This window comes from Trachypithecus francoisi, unplaced genomic scaffold (assembly GCF_009764315.1).
Source record: "Trachypithecus francoisi isolate TF-2019V2 unplaced genomic scaffold, Tfra_2.0 Lachesis_group3, whole genome shotgun sequence".
Classification (NCBI taxonomy): Eukaryota; Metazoa; Chordata; class Mammalia; order Primates; family Cercopithecidae; genus Trachypithecus; species Trachypithecus francoisi.
This window is the reverse complement of record NW_022681468.1, coordinates 70,112,755-70,138,201: the sequence shown is the minus strand read 5'-3', so window position 1 is coordinate 70,138,201 and position 25,447 is coordinate 70,112,755. Positions and strand designations below refer to the sequence as shown.

The 25,447-nt window shown below is 36.3% G+C and overlaps 1 protein-coding gene across 16 annotated transcripts in view; it reads right to left on the bottom strand.

Moving 5' to 3' along the window:
* RALGAPA1 (Ral GTPase activating protein catalytic subunit alpha 1) overlaps nucleotides 1-25,447 on the bottom strand; it is a 323,646-nt gene that overhangs the window by 41,173 nt on the left and 257,026 nt on the right. For 15 of the 16 annotated variants that reach the window (XM_033188254.1, XM_033188250.1, XM_033188251.1 and 12 more), the window contains one exon: nucleotides 18,351-18,506. In XM_033188254.1, the coding sequence (XP_033044145.1) occupies nucleotides 18,351-18,506 (156 nt within the window). Of the gene's footprint in view, nucleotides 1-18,346; nucleotides 18,507-25,447 lie in introns of all 16 variants that reach the window. The other variant, XR_004431673.1, reaches the window with a different exon arrangement.

Below are 25,447 nucleotides of genomic sequence, written 5' to 3'. Positions count from 1 at the left end.
TGCTATGAATATGATTATATAATCATTCATGAATATACTTACCAAACTGTTATGAAGACCACATTTCTTCAACTTGTCCACAAGCAACTTAGTTAAATGCTTTATTGCAGTCTATGGTTTTCCCTAATCTAGTAATCCTATTAAAACAAATTAAGTTATTTTGATGTGATTTGTTATGGTGAACTCATGGTGGCTCCTAGTGATCACTACACTTCATTATCTAAGTGCTCACAAACCATCTGTTTAATAATCCTATTTTGCCAGGCACTGACATGAAGCTCATGAATGTTGGTTAATTTCTATAGTCTATGGCCTGCTCCGTGTTCTTTTGTGAAAATCAGATGTTTACCCATTGCTACAGACTGAATGTTTGCATCCTGTCCACCCCCCAAATTCATATCCTGAAATCCTTACTCCTCAATGCGATGGTAGTGGAAGGTAGGGGACTCTGGGAGGTGATTAGGTTATGAGGGTTCCTTTATAACAGATTAGTGTCCTTACAAAAGAGACCCCAGAGAGCTTACCTGACTCTTCTGCTATTATATGTAAGGTTACAATGAGAAGATGGTCATCTGTGAACGAGGGAGTGGTCCCTCACCAGACAATGAATCTGTGAGCATCTTGATCTTAGATTTCTCAGCCCCCAGAACTGTGAGAAATAAATTTCTGTGGTTTATAAGCCATTCAGTCTATGGTATTTTTGTCATCTCAGCCTGAATGGGCTAAGACATTCACCTTATGGCAATGCACTCATTCTCCATGATTACCAACAGGAATTCCAGAGTCAATTCTAGATTTCCTCAGTGCCATATAATATCATTTATCTGGGGCTGGAGACTAGAATTCTTATAAAGGAACTGTATTATGTCTCTCACTAAATCAGCTTATCCTCCTGACTTCTCCATTTGTGTTAAAAGTACCTAACAACTAATTATAATCACTCAGGATTAAAACCTGATAGTCTTTTAGTCTTTTTTGATTCCCTCTATTTTCCTTACTACATCTCTAACGAGCTCATTTTTTAAAAAAAGTACTATATTCCTTTTTTGTACTTTCCTTCCTATTCCTCTACTGCTGTCCTAGATCACATGCTACTCATCCCACATACCGTACATACTAATTCATGAGGTCTTAAAAGTCTTTTCTCTCTTCCTTCCCTCCCTCCTTCATATCCACCTTCTTTCATTCAAATAATGAGAGCTGACCAAATGCTAGCTTTTGCAGATGCAACAATGAGTAAAAACAGACATGGTCTCCGCTCTCGAAGCTCTGTGTACAGTGGAGGAGCCAGAGTAAAATAACAATACGATAAATAAATAAATAATTTAAAAATACAAATGATGCTCTAAAAATTAATATACTTTTCTGAATACAAATAACAAAGGACATGGATCTATAATAGCTCTTGAACTAAAAGCTGAAGAACATACAGAAGTTAATTAGGTTAGGCAGTTACTTCAGGAGATAGGGGTATATCTGTAGAAACTAACTTAGTATTCTTACTGCCCCAAGTCCCCATTCTTTCCCCCATCTTTCAGGCACTCACACTCAGTAAAACACACTCTATGATATATCCCTCAATCATGTGAGAAAACATGCTTTAATATACTTTCTAGCAGTCATACATATTTTCCTACATTCACTTGCTGTTTAGATTATTCATTTTTAGCAATCGGGAAAAGTTTCTTGAAAACAACAGGCACAGCATCCAATACTATGCCTAAGCAGAGTGGGCATTCAATAAATACTGGTGACTATTGAAAAGATACTTAAGTTGCATTTTTTTCCTATCATTACCTAGTACATAGCATAAAAACAGAACTATCTGCAGTTAATGGCATTTATTTAAATATGTCACTTTGATAAGTGTGTCACTAAGACAAAGGTGTCTATAGATCTTTTGATTTGTGGCTGTGGTAGCTGTGGTAATTCACTGAACAAACATTTGTTAAATGCCAATAGGCCTGGTACTAGGTGCTGGAGATATAGCAGTGAGCAAAAGAGACAAAGTCCTTGTTCTCATGACCTGGATATTCTAGTGGGAGGAGTCAGATAAGCATATACAAAAATAAACTAGATAAACTTACACAGTGATAAATCTATAAAGAAAATAATATAGGGTAATGTGATAAAGTTCCTGAGTAGAAGGGGGCTTATTTAGCTAGGATGGTCTAAAAAGGTCTTTCTAAGAAACTGTCACATGAGTTTAAGAACAGAACAATTAGAATGAGGAAGTCTGATAATGTGGATAAAAACATTTCACACCAAGACAGTAGTAAGTGTACAGAGCCCTTAAGATGTGAATGAGTTTGACATGTTGGAAGGTTAGAATGACAGTCAGTGAGACCAGATTATGGTAAATGAAAAGGAAAAAGACAGGAGATGAGATCTAGAGGTAGGCGGCTGGTGGGGCCAAATTACGTAGGGCCATAGTGAGGAATTAAAGAGTTTTATTCCTGGCCGGGTGCGGTGGCTCACGCCTGTAATCCCAGCACTTTGGGAGGCTGAGGTGGGCAGATCATGAGGTCAAAAGATCGAGATCATCCTAGCCAACATGGTGAAACCTTGTCTCTACTAACAATACCAGAACTGGCTGGGTGTGGTAGTGCATGCCTGTAGTCCCACCTACTCGGGAGGCTGAGTCAGAAGAATCACTTGAACCCAGGAGGTGGAGTTCGCAGTGAGCAGAGATTGCACCATTGCACTCCAGCATGGTGACAGAGCGAGACTCTGTCTTAAAAAAAAAAAAAAAGTTTTATTTCCTATACAATGAGAGGCCTCTGCTATCTCACCAACATAACATTTACTGTGGTGAGATAAACTTGCACTGAACCATTGATATTTTCTGTTTTCTCAATCCTCTATTCTTGTCATCAGGAGTATATATGCAAAAATTGGAGTTAGGGGCAGTTTCTTCTATAAGGTTGTTATATTTGGGACTCAAACAATGAGTATAATTTCACACAATTTATTAAATATAATCCTAACTTCACTTTTACTAAAATAATGAAAAAATTTAAAAATTATTCCTTAAATTTGTTTTTTGAACAAATTCATTTTCCAGACTATATTGAGTATATAGTTCTTTGGAAAGTATCTTATATTTCTGTCCAAAATAAAGAAAAACAGATTTAAAATAAAAAATCAGACCAAGCAGCACTACAAGGTTCATTTATTTGCACAACTATTGTGACTAAACTTCAAGACAGAAAATGAAACACTTTCCATTACACTAATAGTAATTCAGAGGAAATGGACTTAAATAAAGTGCTTCTTTCCCCCTATTTTGGGGGGTCCAGGAAATGAAAGATAGACTAGAGAGTTCAACTAAGTATGTTACAATTATCTCAACTTGATCTTCATCAAACTTCTAAAAGGATGATTCAGCTACCTATGAAGCAGAGTATCAGCAAGTGGCTAGAACAAGGAGACAGAGGAAATGAGAGAGGCTCCTGTGAACACTTTACACCAATGCTTGCAGCACTTTTGATTTTTAGGGGTGAATACACTCAGCTAAGTGGAAATTATTTTTAACCATTTTCCATCAATCTTCCTCAGGTAGAGATAATTTATAGAACAGATTGCTTGGACTGGGGTTATATCAGGATTTTTATATGGTGGTACAACATTTCTAAGAGAAACTTAGCTAAACTGAATGTTTGGCTAATCTGCTCAAGAAGTATAGTCTATGTTATAAATATTCTGCTGCTACTGTCTTGAGCCTTGAAAAAGCTTCTCTTCACAAGAAATATAAACGCTACATTTAAATAGATCCAAGGATATTTACTTCTCATTCTGAGAAAATAAAATGTTTGAAAATAATTTACAAATCACATATTTTAAATAAAAAGTCAGAACTAAAATTAGTTTCTATAAAATAGATATAAATGATTTTATCCTACCAAGTTTAAAGCAAAGGACCAGAGTCATAAATAATTCTAGCTTGCCAGAGGCATGGCTATTTCTTTATACTGACTGTCGACTATCTAATTTAATTAGAGGTATTAAACTCCTTGCTGAGGTCAACAAGCCTTACTTCCTCCAATATTATACTTCAACCAGTGCTCATTAATGTGTCTACTGAATGGATTAACACACCTAAAGATATATGTACAAAGGACAGGGGGGACAACCTAATGATATCCAATTGTTCATTTATAATAGGACACATGTTCTAGGCCTCAACTTATTACCACTAATGTGGAATTTATTAAATTCAGGAGAAAAAATACCAATACAGAAAGTGATTTTTTATCAAGGACAACCGGTATAAGACAACTGGCTTCTATGATTAAGTTTAAACATTTAACCTATCAAAAATAAAGTGATACCAAAATAAAACTAAAATATAAGCCTGCTACTTAGAAAAACCTCATGTACTAGAACTCTGAGGAACAGATTAAGGTAAGAATCATTAAGTATAGGGAAATGGGAAACATCAGTATACAGAGAAATCAATGTTTATAAGGTTTTAAACAATTTCTATGAAAAGAAGGTTTAGGCTAATTACACTGAATTATGAGATCAAATAAAAATTCCCTTTCTGTTGGACTTAAAACTTGCTATTGTCTCTTGGAGAATGGCAGTGTCAGGAGGTATATGACCACATTTTTCATACATATAGAGCTTAAGCATTGCTTTAATCTAGTTTGACACTGACAAAGTAAATTTTACTTAAATCGATTTAAATTACTACTAGAGAAAATAAGACATTTCTCCAAAGAGTATATACAAATGGGCAATAAGCACATGAAAAGATGTTCAATATCATTAGAAGGAAAATACAAGTCAAAACCACAACAAAATATCATTTCACACCTACTACTATGGCTATAATTATTTTTTTAAAACAGAAAATAACAAGTGTTAGCGAAGATGTGGAAAAACTGCAACACTTAGGCATTGCTGGTGGAAATATAAATTGATGTGGTTGCTAAAGAAAACATCCTGACTTCTCAGAAAGCTAAACATACAATTACTCTATGACCACAGCGATTCCACTCCTAGCTATATAGCCAAATTGAAAACAGGGATTCAAATAGATATTTGTATGCCAGTGTTCACTGCAACATTGTTTACAAGAACCAAAAGGTGGAAACAACTCAATTCCAGCCACAGATGAATGGGTAAACAAATTGAGGCATATACTTGCAACAGATTATTAATCAGCTTTAAAAAGGAATGATGTTCTGAGGTATGCTACAACACGAATGAATCTTGAAAACATGCTAAGTTTAAAACAACCATGGTTAATATGCTATGGGGCTCTAATGGAAAAAGTAGACAACATGTAAGAACAAATGCACAAGGTATGTAGAGAGATGGAAATTTCAGGGAAAAAAATTAAAGAAAAAATGCTAGAGTAAAAAAAAGCACTGGAACAGAAATTTTAAAATGTCTTTGATAGGCTCATTCACAGACAAGACACAGCTGAAGAAAGAATCTCTGAGTTTCAAGATATCTCAATAGCAACCTCCAAAACAGAAAAGCAAAGAGAAAAAAAGACTTATATTCAAAAGAATATACAAAAACTGTGGGACGACCATGAAAGATGTAAATACATGTAATGGGAATACCAAAAGAAGAAGAAAGAGAAAAAGGAACAGAAGCAATATTTGAAGCAATAATAACTGAGAATTTCCCCAACTTAATGTCAGTCATAAACCCAGATCCAGGAAGCTCAGTGAACACCAAGCAGGGTCAATGTCAAAAACTATGCCTAGGTGCATCATATTTAAACTCGGAAAATCAAGGAGAAAGAACAAATTATTCAAAGAAGCCCAAGGAAAAAAAATCGTACCTACAGAGCAGCAAAGACAAAAATTACTTCTGATGTCTCAGAAATTACATAAGCAAGAAGAGAGTTGAGTGAAATATTTAAAGTATTGAGAGAGAAAAAAAATACCACACACCTAGAATTCTGTACCCTGTGAAATTATCCTTCAAAAGTGAAAAAGAAATAGACTTTCTCAGGCAAACAAAAATTGAGGGAATTTGCAGCCTGCAGACCTACCTTTCAAGAAATGTTAAAACAAGTTCTTCAGAGAGAAGAAAAACATGTATGTCAGAAACTTGGATCTACATCATGAAAGGAAGAGCATGACAGAATGAATAATTGAGGGTAAATTAAAACTTTTTTCTTAGTTGTAATTGGTTTAACAGAATATAGTTTAATAATAGCAATGTATTTGAATATATGTGCTCATATTTATATATATAGGCTTATATATACCTAAAATAAGTGAAATGAATGACAGCAATGATACAAGGGATGGGAAGGAGGGATTAGGAATATTGTGCTATCGCAAGCAGTACAATATAATATAAGCAGTACAGTATAATTTTTTTTTGAGACGGTCTCACTTTGTCACCCAAGCTGGAGTGCAGTGGCACAATCATGGCCCACTGCAGCCTCAACCTCCCCAAGCTCAGGTGATCCTCTCACCTCAGCCTCCCAAGTCGCTGGGACCATGGGGATGCACCAGCATGCGTGGCTAACTTCTGTGTTTCTTGTAGAAACAAGATTTCACCATGTTGCCCGGGCTGGTCTTGAACTCCTGGGTTCAACAGATCTGCCAGCCTCTGCTTCCCAAAGTGCTGGGATTACAGATGTTAGCCACTGCACCCAGCTGGTATAGTGTAATTTGAAAGCAGACTTGTAACTTAGATTAACTACAAATGTATAGTGTAAACTCTATAGCAATCACTAAAAAGTTAAAAAAGAATCATAACTGATATGTTAAGAAAGGAGAGAGAATGGAATCATGTAAAATGCTCAATTAAAACAAGAAAAGGCAGAAAAAGTATAAAAGACAAAAATTGGAACAAAGAACAAGGGCAACAATAGAAAACAGAATACAGTAGACAGAAATAGAAAACAGTAAAGAATATAGTAGGTATTAATTCAACTATATTAATAATCACTTCAAAAATCAATGTTATAAATATACCAATTAAAAGATACTGTCAGAGTGGAGCTAAAAACATATTGTTTACAAGAAAGCCACTCTAAAGACAAATATAGACTAAAAGTAAAAAGATATACCATGCTAACACTAATCAAAAGAAAGCAGGAATAGCTATATTAATTTCAGACAGAACAGACTTCAGAGCAAGAAAGTTATCAGGGATAAAGAGGAGCCTCATATAATAAAGGAGTCATAAAGGGCTGTTGAATTTTGTCAAAAGCCTTTTCTGCAGCCATCCCACTACTGGGTATATACCCAAAGGATTATAAATTACTCTACTACAAAGACACATGCACACGTATGTTTATTGCGGCACTATTCACAATAGCAAAGACTTGGAATCAACCCAAATGTCCATCTGTGACAGACTGGATTAAGAAAATGTGGCACATATACACCATGGAATACTATGCAGCCATCAAAAAGGATGAGTTTGCGTCCTTTGTAGGGACATGGATGCAGCTGGAAACCATCATTCTTAGCAAACTATCACAAGAAGAGAAAACCAAACACCGCATGTTCTCATTCATAGGTGGGAACTGAACAATGAGATCACTTGGACTCGGGAAGGGGAACATCACACACTGGGGCCTATCATGGGGAGGGGGGAGGAGGGAAGGATTGCATTGGGGAGTTATACATGATATAAACGTCATGCACATGTACCCTAGAACTTAAAGTATAATAAAAAAAAAAAATAAAAAAATAAAAGGTCTTTCCCCACAAAAAAAAAAAAAGTAAATAAATAAAGGAGTCAATACTACAAGATGACATAGCGATCCGTACATGTAGGTGCCTAACAAAGCATCAAAATGCATCAAGCAAAAACTGACAGAACTTCAAACTCACATGGAACATTCACCAAGATAGACTGCATTTTGGACCATCAAACACACCTTCGGAAATTCAAAAGAATAGAAATCATAAAATGTCTGCTCTCAAACAATAGAATTAAATTAGAAATCAGTAACAGAAAGATAGTTAGAAAACCCCAAAATACCTGGAGATTAAACAACATACTTCTTAAAAACACATGGGTCAAAGAAGATATCTCAAGAGAAAGTAAGAAACATTTTGAACCAAATGAAAATGCAATGGTTCTGGAAAGAGACGGTGATGATGGTTGCAAAACACTGTGAGAGTACTTAAAGCCAATCAATTAGTTAAAAATGATTTTAAAAATAGTTAATATGAAGTTATTCTCTAATAAATCTAGTGCATAAAAGTTTCACCATTTCAGAGTGCAACTTTAATTAAAACTCAATCACTTTTTTTGTATAAGGTATAAGGAAGGGATCTAGTTTCAGCTTTCTACATATGGCTAGCCAGTTTTCCCAGCACCATTTATTAAACAGGGAATCCTTTCCCCATTTCTTGTTTCTGTCAGGTTTGTCAAAGGTCAGATGGTTATAGATGTGTGGTATTATTTCTGTTCTGTTCCATTGGTCTATAACTCTGTTTTGGTACCAATACCATGCTGTTTTGGTTACTGTAGCCTTGTAGCATAGTTTGAAGTCAGGTAGCGTGATGCCTCCAGCTTTGTTCTTTTGGCTTAGGATTGTCTTGGCAATGCGGGTTCTTTTTGGGTTCCATATGAACTTTAAAATAGTTTTTTCCAATTCTGTGAAGGAAGTCATTGGTAGCTTGATGGGGATGGCATTGAATCTATAAATTACCTCGGGTAGTATGGCCATTTTCATGATATTGATTCTTCCAATCCATGAGCTTGGAATGTTCTTACATTTGTTCATGTCCTCTTTTATTTCAGCAAGCAGTGGTTTGTGGTTCTCCTTGAAAAGGGCCTTCACATCCATTGTAAGTTGGATTCCTAGGTATTTTATTCTCTTTGTAGCAATTGTGAATGGGAGTTCACTCATGATTTGACTATCTTGTTTGTCTGTTAATGATGTATAGGAATGCTTGTGATTTTTGCACATTGATGTTGTATCCTGAGACTTTGCTGGAGTTGCTTGTCAGCTTAAAGAGATTTTGGGCTGAGAAGATGGGGTTTTCTGAATATACAATCATGTCATTTGCAAACAGGAACAATATGACTTCTTCTTTTCCTAATTGAATACCTTTTATTTCTTTCTCTTGCCTGACTGCCCTGGCCAGAACTTCCAACACTATGTTGAATAGGAGTGGTGAGAGAGGGCATCCCTGTCTTGTACCAGTTTTCAATGGAAATGCTTCCAGTTTTTGCCCATTCAGTATGGTATTGGCTGTGGGTTTGTCGTAAATAGCTCTTGTTATTTTGAGATATGTTCCATCAGTACCTAGTTGATTGAGAGTTTTTAGCATGAAGGGCTGTTGAATTTTGTTGAAGGCCTTTTCTGCATCTATTGAGATAATCAGGTGGTTTTTGTCATTGGTTCTGTTTATGTGATGGATTACGTTTATTGTTTTGCGTATATTGAACCAGCCTTGCATCCCAGAGATGAAGCCATCTTGATCGTGGTGGATAAGTTTTTTGATTTGCTGCTGGATACGGTTTGCCAGTATTTTATTGAGGATTTTCACATTGATGTTCATCAGGGATATTGGTCTAAAATTCTCTTTTTTTGTTGTGTCTCTGCCAGGCTTTGGTATCAGGATGATGCTGGCCTTATAAAATGAGTTAGGGAGGAGTCCCTCTTTTTCTATCGATAGGAATAGTTTCAGAAGGAATGGTACCAGCTCCTCTTTGTACCTCTGGTAGAATTTGGCTGTGAATCCATCTGGTCCTGGACTTTTTTTGGTTGGTAGGCTATTAATTATTGCCTCAACTTCAGAGCCTGTTACTGGTCTATTCAGGGATTCAACTTCTTCCTGGTTTAGTCTTGGGAGGGTGTATGTGTCCAGGAATTTATTCATTTCTTCTAGATTTTCTAGTTTATTTGCGTAGAGGTGTTTATAGTATTCTCTGATGGTAGTAAACTAGTTCAACCATTGTGGAAGACAGTGTGGCGATTTCTCAAGAATCTAGCACTAGAAATACCATTTGACCAAGCCATCCCATTAGTGGGTATATACCCAAAGGAGTATAAATCATGCTGCTATAAAGACACATGCACACTTAATGTTTATTGTGGCACTATTCACAATAGCAAAGACTTGGAACCAACCCAAATGTCCATCAATGATAGACTTGATTAAGAAAATGTGGCACATATACACCACGGAATACTATGCAGCCATAAAAAAGGATGAGTTCATGTCCTTTGTAGGGACATGGATGAAGCTGGAAACCATCATTCTGAGCAAACTATTGCAAGGACAGAAAACCAAACACTGCATGTTCTCACTCATAGGTGAGAACTGAACAATGAGAACACTTGGACACAGGGTGGGGAACATTACACACTGGGGCCTGTTGTGGGGTAGGGGGAGTGGGGAGGGATAGCATTAGGAGATATACCTAATGTAAATGATGAGTTAATGGGTACAGCACACCAACATGGCACATGTATATATACGTAACAAAGCTGCGCATTGTGCACATGTACCCTAGAACTTAAAGTATAATTAAAAATAAAGAAATAAATAAAATAAAACTCAATCACTTAACAACTCTTTTATTTTATTTTTTTGAGATGGAGTCTCGCTCTGTCACCAGGCTGGAGTGCAGTGGCGTGATCTCGGCTTACTGCAACCTCTGCCTTCTGGGTTCAAGCGATTCTCCTGCCTCAGCCTCCCGAGTAGCTGGGACTACAGGCGTGCACCACCATGCCCAGCTGGTTTTTTGTATTTTTAGTAAAGACAGGGTTTCACCATGTTGGCCAGGATACTCTCAATCTCTTGACCTCATGATCCATCAATCTCTTGACCTCATGTTCTGCCTGCCTCGGCCTCTCAAAGTGCTGGGATTACAGGCGTGAGCCATCGTGCCCAGCCAACAACTCTTAAATGGTGCTATCATGCCTAAAATTTGTCTTATTTGCTATGATAAAGGATTATTAAACATCCATTTCAGATGCTTCTTTTAAAGTAATTAAGGACCCTTGTGACTATTTTGAGGGAAACAGGCATCTTATTTGACATTTCTACAAAGGTCACAGGAGTAAAGTATCAAGTGCCATATAATTACCAAGTTTAATACAGTGAAGTAAAAATATGGTGACATAACTTTCTTTAATAAAAAAGGCATTTTAATAGAAAATAATCTAGTTTGTTCCACTCTTAGGTTTTCAATCTAAGATACTATTAATTTTTACAAATTAAAACCATGATGAGATAGCCTATTAGAATGACTATTATCAAAAAGACAAAATGTAATGGCAAGGATGTGGAAAAAAGGGGACTTTGGTACATAGGTGGTGGGAATTTAAATTAGTACAGGCATTATGGAAAACAGTACGGGGGTTCTTCAAAAAATTAAAAATTAGAACTATCATTATGATCCAGCAATCCCACTACTGGGTATATATCTAGAGAAAATGACATCAGTGTGTCAAAGAGATTATCTGCATGCTCACGTTCAGTGCAGGCTTATTCACAATAACCAGGATATGGAATCAATCTAAGAGTCCATAATTTGATGAATAGATAAAGAAAATGTGGTACAGATGCAAAATAGAACACTATTCAACCCTACAAATGAAGGAAATTCTGTCATTTAAAAAAACACGGATTAACCTGGAGGACATTATGTTAGATACATTAAGCCAGGCACAAAAAGACAATGCATGATCTCACTTTTAAGTGGAATCTAAAAAAGCTGAACTCATAGAAAGATGGAGTACAGTAAGTCCTCACAATGTCATTAATAGGTTCTTGGAAACTGCAACTTTAAGCAAAACAACATATAGCAGGCCTTCAAATAATGTCATATCCTTCATAGTTTCATTATAAGGTTGACGATAAAATACAATTGGTTTCATTATATGTCATTTTCCTTAAATGGAGAGAGTCAGTGCTTATGGGGAAGAGTTTGAAATTGGAGAGAAGCTGGTCAGGGGACACAAAATTTCAATTAGGAGGAATGGGTTAAAGAGAGCTATTGCACAACATAATGACTATAGTTAAGAACAACGTGCTGTACACTTGAAAATTACTGAGAGAATAGATTTTAAGTGTTCTCAGCATGAAAAACTGGTATATGAAGTAATGCATATTTTAATTAGCTTGATTTAGCTATTCCACAATGTTTACATATATCAAAATGTGTTGTATACCATAAATACATACAATTTCAATTGATCAATTAAAAAAATAAATGTTTAAAAAAGAAATATATGAGAAATATACTTAAGACAGTCACTACTGTAGGACAGTAGAATAGTAATATATTATTAATTTTACAGTCTGCATTGGGGTTTAAAAGTTATGTCCATGAAGCCATGATTAAATTTATTTATTTATTTAGTTAGTTATTTTTGAGACAGTGTTTTACTCTGTCACTGAGGCTGGAGTGCAGTGGTGCAATCTTGGCTCATTGCAGCCTCAAGTTCCTAGACTCAAGCAATCTTTCTACCTCAGCCTCCAAATAGCTGGGACTACAAGCATGCACCACCATGCCTGGCTAATGTTTTTTGTAAGGACAGGGTGTCATTATGTTAACCAGGCTGGCCTCGAACTTTGGGCTTGAGCAATCCTCCCACCTTAGCCTCCCAAAGTACTGGGATTACAAGTGTCAGCCACTGTGCCTGGCTTATTTATCTTTTCACGCTATACTTACAATTGTGTCTACTTTGGGTATGATTTATTTTCAAAGAGATTTAAGATGAATTCCTGGAAAAAATGGTTTACGTGAAGTTTTAACAAACCTTCACTTTATTCCAATCCTATTTAACATCATATACCATTATCAGTATTGATGTCTTATCTCGTACTTCTGAAAAGCATATGCCAAGAAATTCTGTAGCAAACTTTTTACTGAATATGCTTTCCTAGACTTATTAATTACCTCTACCCCACCACTCATTGTAATCTAAATAGCTCATATATTAGTTTTCCTAGCTATTATCCATTTATTAGGCAATTTCTAACAATACTCTAAAATCTAAACAAAAGGCATAAAAGGTAGTTGATACAGTTTGCCTTTGTGTCCTCAACCAAAACTCATCTTGAATTGTAATCACTGGGTATTGAGAGAGGAACCTGGTGGGTGGTGATTGGATCATGGTGGCAGTTACCCCTATGCTGTTCTAGTGGTAGTGAGTTCTCATGAGAGCTGATGGTTTTATAAGTGTTTGACAGTTACTCCTTCACATGCTCACACTCTCTGTTGCCTGCTGCCACATAAGATGTGCCTGTTTCCCCTTCTACCATGATTGTAAGTCTCCCGAGCCCTCCCCAGTCATATGGAACTGTGAGTCAATTAAACCTCTTTTCTTTATAAATTACCCAGTATCAGTATTCTTTATAGCAATGTGAAAACAGACCAATACAGTAGTCAATCAAATCTTATAAAAGATTTGTAAAGAGTCCTAAACTTCCTTTCAAAAACAGTATGTTAATAACCCTGTTTCAAAGCTTATTAGTGAAGTACGAAGAGCTTTGATATCAGACAACAGAGTATCAAGTGAAATGGCTGATCATATTCACTTGGTTATATTTAGTAATAGTTTTAGATAAACTGAGGACAGGACTTTCAGTAAAACCCTGGGGCAAAAACAAACAAACTGAGAAGAAAGAGGAGAAGGAAGAGGTAAAGGAGAAATGTTGGGTAAAGTTTTACTTTTAAAAACATTTCTCACAAAACCAAATATGAGTTGAATACATACAACTGTACTCTGAGGTTATCTCTGTAGCTACAATGACTTTTCAATGGCTGTGTGAGCTACAGCAAAATGGTGGTGTAAATTTTAACAGTTGTGGACCATGAATATCATTCTACGATATCCCTTACAGATTCTAAGGTAGCAAGATTTACTTCAATTAAATACCACTTATTTGCTACATTAGTTTTAGCCCGAATGTATGGGACACAGCATGTTATATTTTAAGTGCTATGTATGTATGTATGTATGTATGTATGTTTTCCTGAGACAGGGTCTCACTTTGTCACTCAGGTTGGAGTGTAGTGGTGTGATCACAGCTCACTGTAGCCTGGACATCCCAGGCTCAAGCAATCCTCCCACAGTAGCCTCCTGAGTAATTGGGACTATAAGCACTTGCCACCATGCCTGGCTAATTTTTAAATTTTTGGTAGGGGGTCTTGCTATGTTACTCAGGCTGGTCTCAAACTCTTGGGCTAAAGCAATCCTTCCACCTTGGTCTCCCAAATTGCTGGGATTACAGGAATAAGCCACCACACCTGGCCTGGAATAATTTCTATTTTATTTTTTCTTCTCCCTCAATCAATATAAACATTCTATCTGAGTCCATGTACTAAGGGCCTTGAAATATAAGTTTACCAATGTAAACAAACCAGAAATCTTTCAGTTTGTTATATCCCTTGATACGGTGTGGCTCTGTGTCCCCAACTAAATCTCATCTCAAATTGTAATCCACATGTGTCAAGGGAGGAACCTGATGGGAGGTGACTGGATTATGCGGAAGGTTTCACCTGTGCTGTTCTTGTGATAGAGAATGAGTTCTCATGAGAGCTGATGGTTTTAAAGTGTGGCACTTCCCCTTTGTTCGCTCTCTTGCCTGTAGCCATGTAAGATGTTCCTTGCTTCCCCTTTGCCTTTGCCACTATTTTAAGTTTCCTGAGTCCTCTCTAACCTTATGGAACTGTGAGTCAATTACACCTCTTTTGTTTAAAAATCACCCAGTCTCAGGTAGTATCTTTATAGCAGTGTGAAAACAGACTAATATATCCCTATTTTCTTGAAGGTAAATCCTTTGTTAAGACTGTAAAAAAAAAAAAAAAAAAAAAAAAAAAAAAAGACTGTAACCAATCAGAAATGAAAGTGAAGACATTACAACAGACACTTCAGAAATAAGAAGGATCATAAAGGACTATTATGAACAACTGTATGCCAACAAATTGGATAAACTAGAGGAAATGGATACGTTTCTAGAATAAAACAGCTTACCAAAATTGAATCAGGAAGAAACAGAAAGTCTGAACAGACCAATAACAAAGAGATTGAAGAATTAATTAGAAACCGTAAACAAAAAGCCCAGAACTAGACAGTTTCACAGCTGAATTCAACCAAACGGTCAAAGAATTATTACCAATATTTAAACTCTTCCAAAAAATAGAGTGAGGGGGAATACTTCCAAACACATTTTATAAAGCCAGCATCCCCTCAATCCCTAAGCTAGACAAAGATACCAGAAGGAAACACAACTACAGGTCAATTTCTCTGATGAACACTGATGCAAAAATCCTCAATAAAATATTAGCAAACTGAACCAATCCAACAACATATCAAAAAGATTATACATCAAGACGAAGTGGGATTTATCCTTAGCATGCAAAGCTGATTTAATGCACACAAATCAATCAATGTGATACATCACATTAACGGAAAAAAAAACTATGCGATCATGTGATCATCTCAATTGATGTAGAAAAAGCATTCAACTAAGTCCAACATCATTTATTGAGTAAAACTCTTGACAGTTTAGGTACAGAAGGAAAGCTCTTCAACACAGTAAAGGTAACTTATGAAAAACCCTTCACTAACATTATAAGCAATGAGGAAAAACTGAAGGCTTTTCTATTAACATCTGATACAGGGCAAGGATGCCCACTTTTGCTGTATCTATTCAAGATAGTACTGGAAGTACTAGCAAGAACAATCAGACAAGAAAAAGAAATCTAAGGCATCCAAATCAGAACAGAAAAAGTGAAATTATCTTTATTTGCAGATGACATGATCCGCTATGTAGAAAGCCTCAGAGATTCCATGAAAACAGTGTTACAACTAACATATGAATTCAGTAACGGTGCAGGATACAAAATCAACATACAAAAATTGCTAGCAGAAAGCCTCAGAGATTCCATGAAAACAGTGTTACAACTAACATATGAATTCAGTAACGGTGCAGGATACAAAATCAACATACAAAAATTGCTAGCAATTCTATATACAAATTATGACTTAGCTGAAAAATCAAGAAATGACTTAGCTGAAAAATCAAGAAAACAATTTATGATACTATAAAAATACTCAGAAATAAATTAACCAAGGAGGTGAAAGATTTATACTCTGAAAACTATAAAACATTGATGATAGAAATGTAAAACACAATGAAATGCAAAGATATCTTGGATTGAAATAACTAATATTGTTAAAATGTTCATACTACCCAAAGAAATATACAAATTTAATGGAATCCCCATAAAAACTCCAATGGCATTTTTCACAGAAATAGAAAAATCAATTCTAAAATTCGTATGGAACCACAAAAAAAAAACCTCAAATAGCCAAAGCTAAACTGAGAAAAAACCACAAAGGGGCATCATATTCCCTGATTTAAAATTATATTACAGGCTGGGCACAGTGGCTTATGCCTATAATCCCACCACTTTTGGAGGCCGAAGAGGGATTGCTTGAGCCCAAAAGTTGGAGACCAGCCTGGGAAACATGGCAAAACCCCATCTCTTCCAAAAATACATAAATGAGCCAGCACGGTGGCGAGTGCCTATTGCTACAGCTACTCAGGAAGCTGAGGGAGAATCACTTGAGCCCAGAAGTTGAAGCTACAGTGAACTGTGATTGGGCACCACTGCATACCAGCCTGGGTGAAAGAGTGAGACCCTGTCTAAAAAGAAATAAATATTACATTATATTATATTATATTACAAAGCTACAGTCATCAGAATGGTATGGTACTGGCGTAAAAACAGAAGCATATGCCAGTGGAACAAAACAGAGATCCCAGAAATAAATTCAAACACATACAGTAAACTAATTTTTCACAAGGGCACCAAGAAGATCAACAGGGAAAGGATAGTCTCTTCAACAGGGTCTTGGGAAAATGGCATTTCCACATGAAAAGAATAAAACTGGATCCTTATCTTACACCATATACAAAAATCAACTTAAAATGGAGAAAAGACCAAAATATAAGACATGAAACCTAGAAGAGGATATAGAAGAAAAGCTCCTTGATACTGGCGTTGGCAATGATTTTTTTGGACATCACATCAAAAGCTCAGGCTACAAATGCAAAAATAAATAAGTGGTACTACATAAAACTAAAAAGCTTCTGCAGAACAAAGGTAACAGTCAACAAAATGAAAAGGCACCCTACAGAGGGAAAACATTTGCAAACTGCTTATCTATTAAGGGATTAATATCTAAAATTTATAAGGGTCTTATAAGTCAATAGCAGAAAAATAACCTGATTAAAAACTGGGCTAAGGACCTAAACAGACAGTTATTCAAAGATGACATAAAAATGGTGAACTGGTATATGAAAAGGCTCAGCAATCATATTAATCATCACAGAAATGCAAATTAAAACCACTATGAGATATCACTTTATACTCATTAGAATGCTACTGCCAAAAAGGTAAGAGATAACAAACATTGGTAAAGATGTGGAGAAAGGGGAACACTAGCACACTGCTGGTAGAAATGTAGACTGTACAGCAATTATGAAAAAAAAGGAGGTTCTTAAAGAAATTAAACATAGAACTACTATATTACCTAGCAAACCTTTTTCTGGGCATATACTCAAAGGAGACTAAATCACTACCTCCTCAGGATATCTGCATTCCTATGTTCACTGCAGTATTATTCACAATAACCAAGATATGCAAAACTGTCCATCAATGTACAAACTGATAAAATGTGGTATTATGCATACAATGGAATATTATTCAACCTTAAAAAAGGAGATTCTGCCACTTCCTACACATGAATGGACTTGGAGGGCATTATGTGTCCTAAGTGAAATAGGCCACACACAGAAAGAAAAAATATTGCATGATATCACTTATATATGGAATCTAAAAAAAATAAGGAGAAAATATACAGAGATAGAGAATAAGACTGGTTACCAGGGGTGGAGAGGGGTATGAAATGGGGACACGGAGCTCAAAGGATACAAAGTAGTCGATATGTAAGTTGAATAAGTCTAGGGATTTAATGCACAATAAAAATTGTATGGTATTTGGGATTTTGCTAAATAAGTAGATTTTAGCTGTTCTTGTCATACATACACACAAAAAAGCTAGGTGAGCTGATAGATATGCTAATTTGCTTCAATATAGTAACCATTTTATTATCTATATGTATTCCACAACATCATGTTGTAAACCCTAAATACACACAATAAAGTTTTAAAAAAGACTGCAACCTTTAACCATATCATTGTTCCATGAAGAAAACATAGTTTGCTATACAATCAATCTATTTTCAAGACAGCACTGGGTGGAGTGATGTACTATATAACCAGAAACAGTGCTTGATCAATTCAATTTCTTACTTATGTATTTTATGTATTAACTGCCTCAATTATGAGCATTTTAATTTGAAAGCACTTCTCAGCACTTACTTTTTTGGTCAAAGAATCATCAGAATCAGAAGGCATCCTTGTTGACACGTGAAATATTACTTCTACTGTAGAGGTAGCAAAATATGGAGTGGTCAATCCAGTGCTTTTGTTTTTTTGTAGTCCTCCCATAAAACCACAATGGTTTGTAAGATTTACCTAGAAGTAATGAAGAGCCACATAAATTAATTAAACAAAACCCAAACACAGTACTGAGACAGACTCAAACTTCTTGCTTCAGAAAAAAAATTGGGAACAAAGTCTTTTGCGTGTTATCAACCAATACTTAATCTAGAATTGTTAGAACTGATTTGTTTGTACTGGTACTTCTTAAGTATTGAGGATCTCTAATTAGTAGGAGTTAACTAGGAAAGGTATCAACTGCTGTGTACTATGCATCTTTTGTTAGCCTACTAGGTATTAATGGTAAATTATAAAGGCTGTCAGAGAACACCAAGGCCAGGGAGAAAAAAATCAAGTATGGAAATAGTTTGGGGAAAAGTTAAAACAGTAATATCGTTTGACAAAATGATTAATTCGGTGTGTTGTATTTACTTATAAAACTGGCTTCCTGATCTGTTAGTACTTATCACAGTCCACAACAATTAGAAATGCAGAACTACAGTTTAATTACATTTAAAAACAACAAAGTGATCTGTAAAAAGATTTTAAAACAATTTTTATTTTCTGATTATAAATATAATACATGTTAACATCAGGGTTGTTGCATTGGATGATATTCCCTGGATCTGTGTGATGCACAGAAGCCAATAATTTGTGTTCATTGCAGAAAATTAGGGAAATAAAGGAGAAAAAAAAAATTAAAAATCACCAGTATTTCCCTACTTAGAGAAAACCATCTGTATATATACTTTACAATAAAAATATGAGAATAACAGGTAAAATGGAGAATTACAAAAAAAATCCCTGCACCATGTGAACTGAACACATCTCAAATATCATTATCAGTTACTAATGGCTGAATACATATATGATTGTTAGATTTTTATGCCATTACTGTAAGACTACCTCAATCTCTTTCAGTTTAAAATTTACTTTTAACTCAGTAATACACTTACATAATTAAAAATTTTAAAGTATTAAAAAAGCATACCAAAATTCTTCCTTCCATGTCTCTCATTTGCAACTACTCAGTTACCTTCTCAGAAAGCAATTTAAGTATCTTTAGAAAAATATTATCTGCATATATAAATTCTTATATGTTTAGGTGCACACATCCATGCACGTTTGTGTGCACATACACACAGTACATGCATATAAAACATTTGGCATCTTGCTTTTGGAATTAATATATCTTGAAAAATACTCCTTATTAGTAAGTAAAGAGAGTCCTCATTTTTGGTTCCTGGCTTCACAGAAGTTCATTTTACTGATGTACAGTAATTTAGTTCCCTACTTGAAGGATATTTAGGTTGTTTTCTCTCTTTTGCTATCACAGTCAATGCTGCAGCAAATAACACTGAACTCATATCATGTTCCATTTGTGAAAGCAGAGCTACGGACAAATAGTTATACGTGAAACTTTAAGTCAAAGGGCATGTGGACTTCTAATTCTAAAACACACTACCAAGTTGCCCTCCACAGATGCCACCAACAATGTATGAGGATGCCTGTTTCCCTCATATCCTTTCAGATACAGTATATTATCAACTTTATGATCTTGGCTAATCTGATAGGTGACAAATGGTATCTCCAGGTAGATTTTTTGTTTTGTTTTACTTTAGTTCGGAAAGTTACTTATTTTCAGGTAAATTCTCTGATAACATAAAGGAGAAAGTCTCAGTTTAGTGTTCCTTTGCTGTAAACACTTAACATTTGCTGATCTCCATTGTTTAAATTAAACATCTGGAAAGTCACATGAAGAAATGAAAAAATTAAAAAGAAATCCCATGTACACTTTACCCACAGCCCCCCGGTGCAAAACTCTATCGCCACCAGGATACTGATGACACTGATACAGTTATGAGACAGAGCATGTTCAAAAATTCAAGGATCCCCCATATTGCCCTGTTATGTGAGCCACACCTACTTCCCTTCTACTGTATCCCCTCCTTAACCCCTGGCAATCACTCACTCATCTGTTCCTCACTTCTATAACTATCATTTCAAAAATGTTATATGAATTGAAGGACATAGGATATAACCTTTTCAAGTGTTTGGAGATTTTCCTGTTATCTTTTTGTTAATGATTTCAAGTTTGATTCCACTGTTGTTCAAGGACACACTCTATTATTTCAATGCTTTTAAATTTGTTGAGGCTTGTTTTATGGCCCAGGGTATGATCTATCTTGGTATATGTTCTGTGGGAACTTGAAAATAACGTATATTCTGCAATTGTTGGGTGGAATATTTTACATACGTAGATTAGATCCTGTTGGTAGGTGCTGTTGTTGAATTCCTCCATGTACTTGCTGATTTTGTCTAGTTTTTCTCTTAACTGTTGAGGAGTGAAGTCTTCAACTGTAATTGTGAATTTCTCTATTTCTTCTTTCAGTTCTATCAGCTTTTGTGCCACATATTTTGTAGCTCTGTTGTTTGGCGCACACGCATTTAGCGTTGCTGTGTCTTCTTGGTGAACTGATCCTTTTATAATTATATAATGTGCCTCTGATCTCCAGCAATTTTCTTTGCTCTAAAGTTGATCTGATATTAATGCAGCCACTCTGGCTTTTCTTTGATTGATGTTTGCACAATATAACTTTTTCTATCTTTTAACTTTCTGCCAGTCTATATTGTTATATATATATATATATATATTTTTTTTTTTTTTTTTTTTTTCTTTTTCTTTTTCTTTGAGATGGAGTCTTGCTCTTGTCACCCAGGCTGGAATGCAGTGGCATGATCTTGGCTCACTGCAACCTCTGCCTTCTGGGTTCAAGCAATTCTCCTGCTTCAGCCTCCTGAGTAGCTAGGATTCAGGTGCCCGCCACCATGCCTGGCTACTTTTTGCACTTTTGGTACAGAGGGGGTTTCACCATGTTGGCCAGACTGGTTTCGAACTCCTGACCTCAGGTGACCAACCCACCTTGGCCTCCCAAAGTGCTGGGATTACAGGTGTGAGCCACTGCACCCAGCCTATATTCTTGTATTTCAAGTGAGTTTCTTTTAGGTAACACATAGGTGGGTCATATTTTTTAATCCACTCTGCCAATCTCTTTTAATTGGTACATTTAGATTATTTATATTTCATGCAATTATTGACAGGTTAGGGCTTAAGCTTGCCATCTTATTTTCTGTTTTCTGTTTATTTTCTATATTTTTCATTTCTCTGTTTTACTTTTCCTGCCTCCTGTGGGTTACGTGAACATTTTCTAGAACTCTGTTTTTATCTATCATTTTTTTGAGTGTACATTTTTGTATACTTTTATAGTGGTTGCTCTATGTATTACATTACATATATATAGCTTATCACAGCCTACTAGTGTTGTCATTTTACCTGCTTAAGTAAAGTAACTCTACCTTACTGTATGTTCCTTTACCATCCCATTTGAAATATAATTGTCATAAATATTTCCTCTACATATATTTGAAAACACATCAGACAGTGTTATAATTTTTGCTTCAACAGTCAAAAATAATTAAGACAACTCAAGATGAGAAAGCACATCGATTATATTTACCCATTTTTTCTTGCCATGGTCTGCCTTCCTGATGTTTCAAAGTTCCTCCTTTTATCATTTGCTTTCTATTATTAATAGAACTTCTTTCAGTGATTGCTTTAGGGTAGGTCTGCTAGTAACAAGTTCTCTAAGTTTCTCTTCATTTGAGAATGTTGTGACCTTCTCTTCATTCCTGAAGGATATGTTTGCGAGCTGTCAGATTCTGGGTCTGCTGGGCACGGTGGCTCATGCCTGTAATCCCAGCACTTTGGGAGGGGGAGGTGGGAGGATTGCCTGAGGCCAGCAGTTTGAGACCAGCCTGGCCAACATGGTGAAACCCTGTCTCTACCAAAATTACAAAAAAATTTAGCTGAGTGTGGTGGTGCATGACTGTAATCCCAGTTACATTGGGAGGCTGAGGCACAAGAATCACTTGAACCCAGGAGGTGGAGGTTGCAATGAGCCAAGATCGTGCCACTGCACACTAGCCTGAACGACAGAGCAAGATTCCACCTCAAAACAAATAAACAGACAAATAAACAAAAAAAAAACCCAGATTCTGGGTTGACAGTTCTTTTCTTTCAGCACTTAAAAAAATGCTATGCCACTTCCCCTGGCTTCCACAGTTTCTGATAAGAAATCTGCTATCTTTCTAATAGTTTCCCCCCGACAGATAAGGTACACTTATTCTCTGGATGCTTTCAAGAATTTTTGTCTTTAGTTTTCAGAAATTAAATTATGATGTGTTACTATAGATTTCTTTTGATTTATTCTGTTTGGGTTTCACCGAGCTTTTTGAATCTACAGCTTTAAGTCTCTCACCAAATTTAGGAAGTTTTCAGCACTTTCTTCAAGTATTTCAAGTACTTTTTCAGACCAGGCTCTTTCTCCTCTCCTTCTTGACTCAGATAACAGAATGCTAGATTTTTTTTGTTAATGTCCCTCAGGTCCCTGATGCTCTGTTCATTATTTTTAGGTTTCTTTTCTTTTCCTTTTTTTTTTTTTTTTTTTTTCTTTTCTTTTCTTGCGACAGGGTCTGCTCTGTCACCCAGGCTGGAGAGCAGTGACATGATCTTTACTCACTGTAACCTCTACCTCCTGGACTCAAGCAATCCTCCCATCATCCTCCCAAGTAGCTGGGATCACAGGTGCCCACCACCACACCTGGCTAATTTTTGTATTTTTTTTTAGAGGGGGGATCTCACTATGCCACCCAGGCTGGTCTCAAAACTCCTGGCTCAAGCAATCTCCAGCTTCAACCTTGCAAAGTGCTAGGGTTACAGGTGTAAGCCACCATGCCCAGCCTAAGTTTATTTTCTCTGCTGTCCAGGCTGTTTCTACTGTTTTATCTTCCAGTTTACTGATTCTTCTGTACCCCCATTCCCACTCCACTTGGTCATTGGGTGCAACTACAGAGTCTTTTATTTCAGTTATTATATTTTGCACTCTAAAACTTTCATTTGATTGTTCTTTACATTTTCTATTTCTTAGGTGAGACTATTTTTCATTTGTTTCAGTTGTGTTACCAATTACTGACTGAAGCATTTCTATCAGGGTTGCTTTAAATATTTGTAATCTTGGTGTGGGCATCTGCTGTTTTTCTAAAATTCAGTTTGAGATTTTCCTGGTTCTGGATATGATGCGTAATTTTTTACTGAAATGTACACATTTTTATGAGACTCTGGATCTTATTTAAAATTCTTGTTTTAGCTGGTTGTTTGAAGACTCTGCTGTACCAGGGAAAAGAGCAGAGAATCAGGTGAAAGTGCTGACTTGTTACTGCCAGGTGGAGGTGGAATTATATGTTCTCTACTCAATCTCTGTTGACACCTGGGAAGCAGGGACGATCCTCATTACCGATATGTGGAGGCAGGAGTTCTAGCTTCCTATGTGATGTTCACTGACAGTGGTAAGGGTGACCTCACTACTCCTGGGTGATGGTAAAAGTCCCAATTCTCCATAAGGCCTCCTCTGCAATGACTCCAGTGGAGAGCAGGTGCCTCAATAATATTGGTGGCGATGGAATTCTACATTTCCCATGTAGTCTCCACTGACACTTAGGTGTGAACGGGAGACTCATTACCAACTGGTAGACATGAAAGTCTTGGATTTCTACTTGGCCTTCTCCGGCACTATTTGATACTATTCCAGTGTGGTGTCGGGGGCACCTCATTACAGCCTCATGAAGATGCAAGTCTAGGCTCTTTACCTGACCTTTGCTGTCAGGGTGGGGATGGGGTCAAGGAATTTTCTGTGGTGGTTGGCTGGAGTAGTGCAGTTATTATCTAAATGTTTTTCTGCCTTTTTAGGTTGCTCCTTTCCTGGTCCTTTAGCTAGAAAGAGCAGGCTTTGGTTGGTGCTTTTTGTCTTCACCCATTGGTGTTTCTAGGTTGCTGGCTTCTTCAACTCCAAGTCTGGGATATATGAGGCAAAAAAGAAAATCCAGAAAATGCACCACTATGTCATTCTTCAGTCCTAAAGTCCCTAGTTATTCTGTCTTCTCTCCATCTTTCAGAGTCTTCTTATGCTTGTTTTATATGTAATGTCTTACGCTTATTGTACTCAGTAGGAAGAATATAGAAAGTATATCTATTTGACTTTCCCAGAAGTGGAAATCTCCTCTGTACAATTTAATGGATTTCAGGATATTCACAGTTAAGTGTAATCATCACTACAGTCAATTATAGAACATTTTCATCACTTCCCAAAGAAACCCCGTATCTGTTAGTTGTCACCCCCCTCCTCTCTCATGCCCCTAACCAGCCCTAAGCAACCATTAACCTACTTTCTGTCTCTATAGATATACCTATTGTGGATATTACATATAAAGGAACCATTAATATGTGATCTTGATGATTGGTTTCTTTCATTTAGCACAATGTTTTCAAGGTACATTCATGCTGTAGCACATAATCACTTTGTTCTGTTTTATGACTGAATGATATTCCCTTTTATTGGATACACCACAGTTTAGCCATTCATCCACTGACGGACATCTGGGTTGTTTCTACCATTTTGCTAGAGTAAATAATGCTGCCATGAACATTCATGGCCAGGCTTTTGCATGGACATATGCTTTCATTTCCCTTGGGTATATACTTTGGGGGTAGAACTGTTTGGTCATATGGCAACTCTACATTTAACTGTTTGATGAACTGCCAGAATGTTTTCCACAGTGTTTACACATTTTACATACCTACTAGCCGTGTATGAGGGTTCAGATTGCTCCTAATCCTAGCCAACAGTTGTTATTACCTGACTTTCTGATTGTAGTTATCTTAATGGGTGTGAAGTGATACCTACTATGGTTTTGATTTGCATTTCCCCAACAGCAAAGGATGTTGAGCATCTTTTCATGTGCTTATTGGTCATTTATATATCTTTTCTGGAGAAATGTCTATTTAGGTCCTTTGACCATTTTTTAGTTGGGTATCTTCTAATCATTGATTTGTATAACTTGTTTGTATATTCTAGATACTA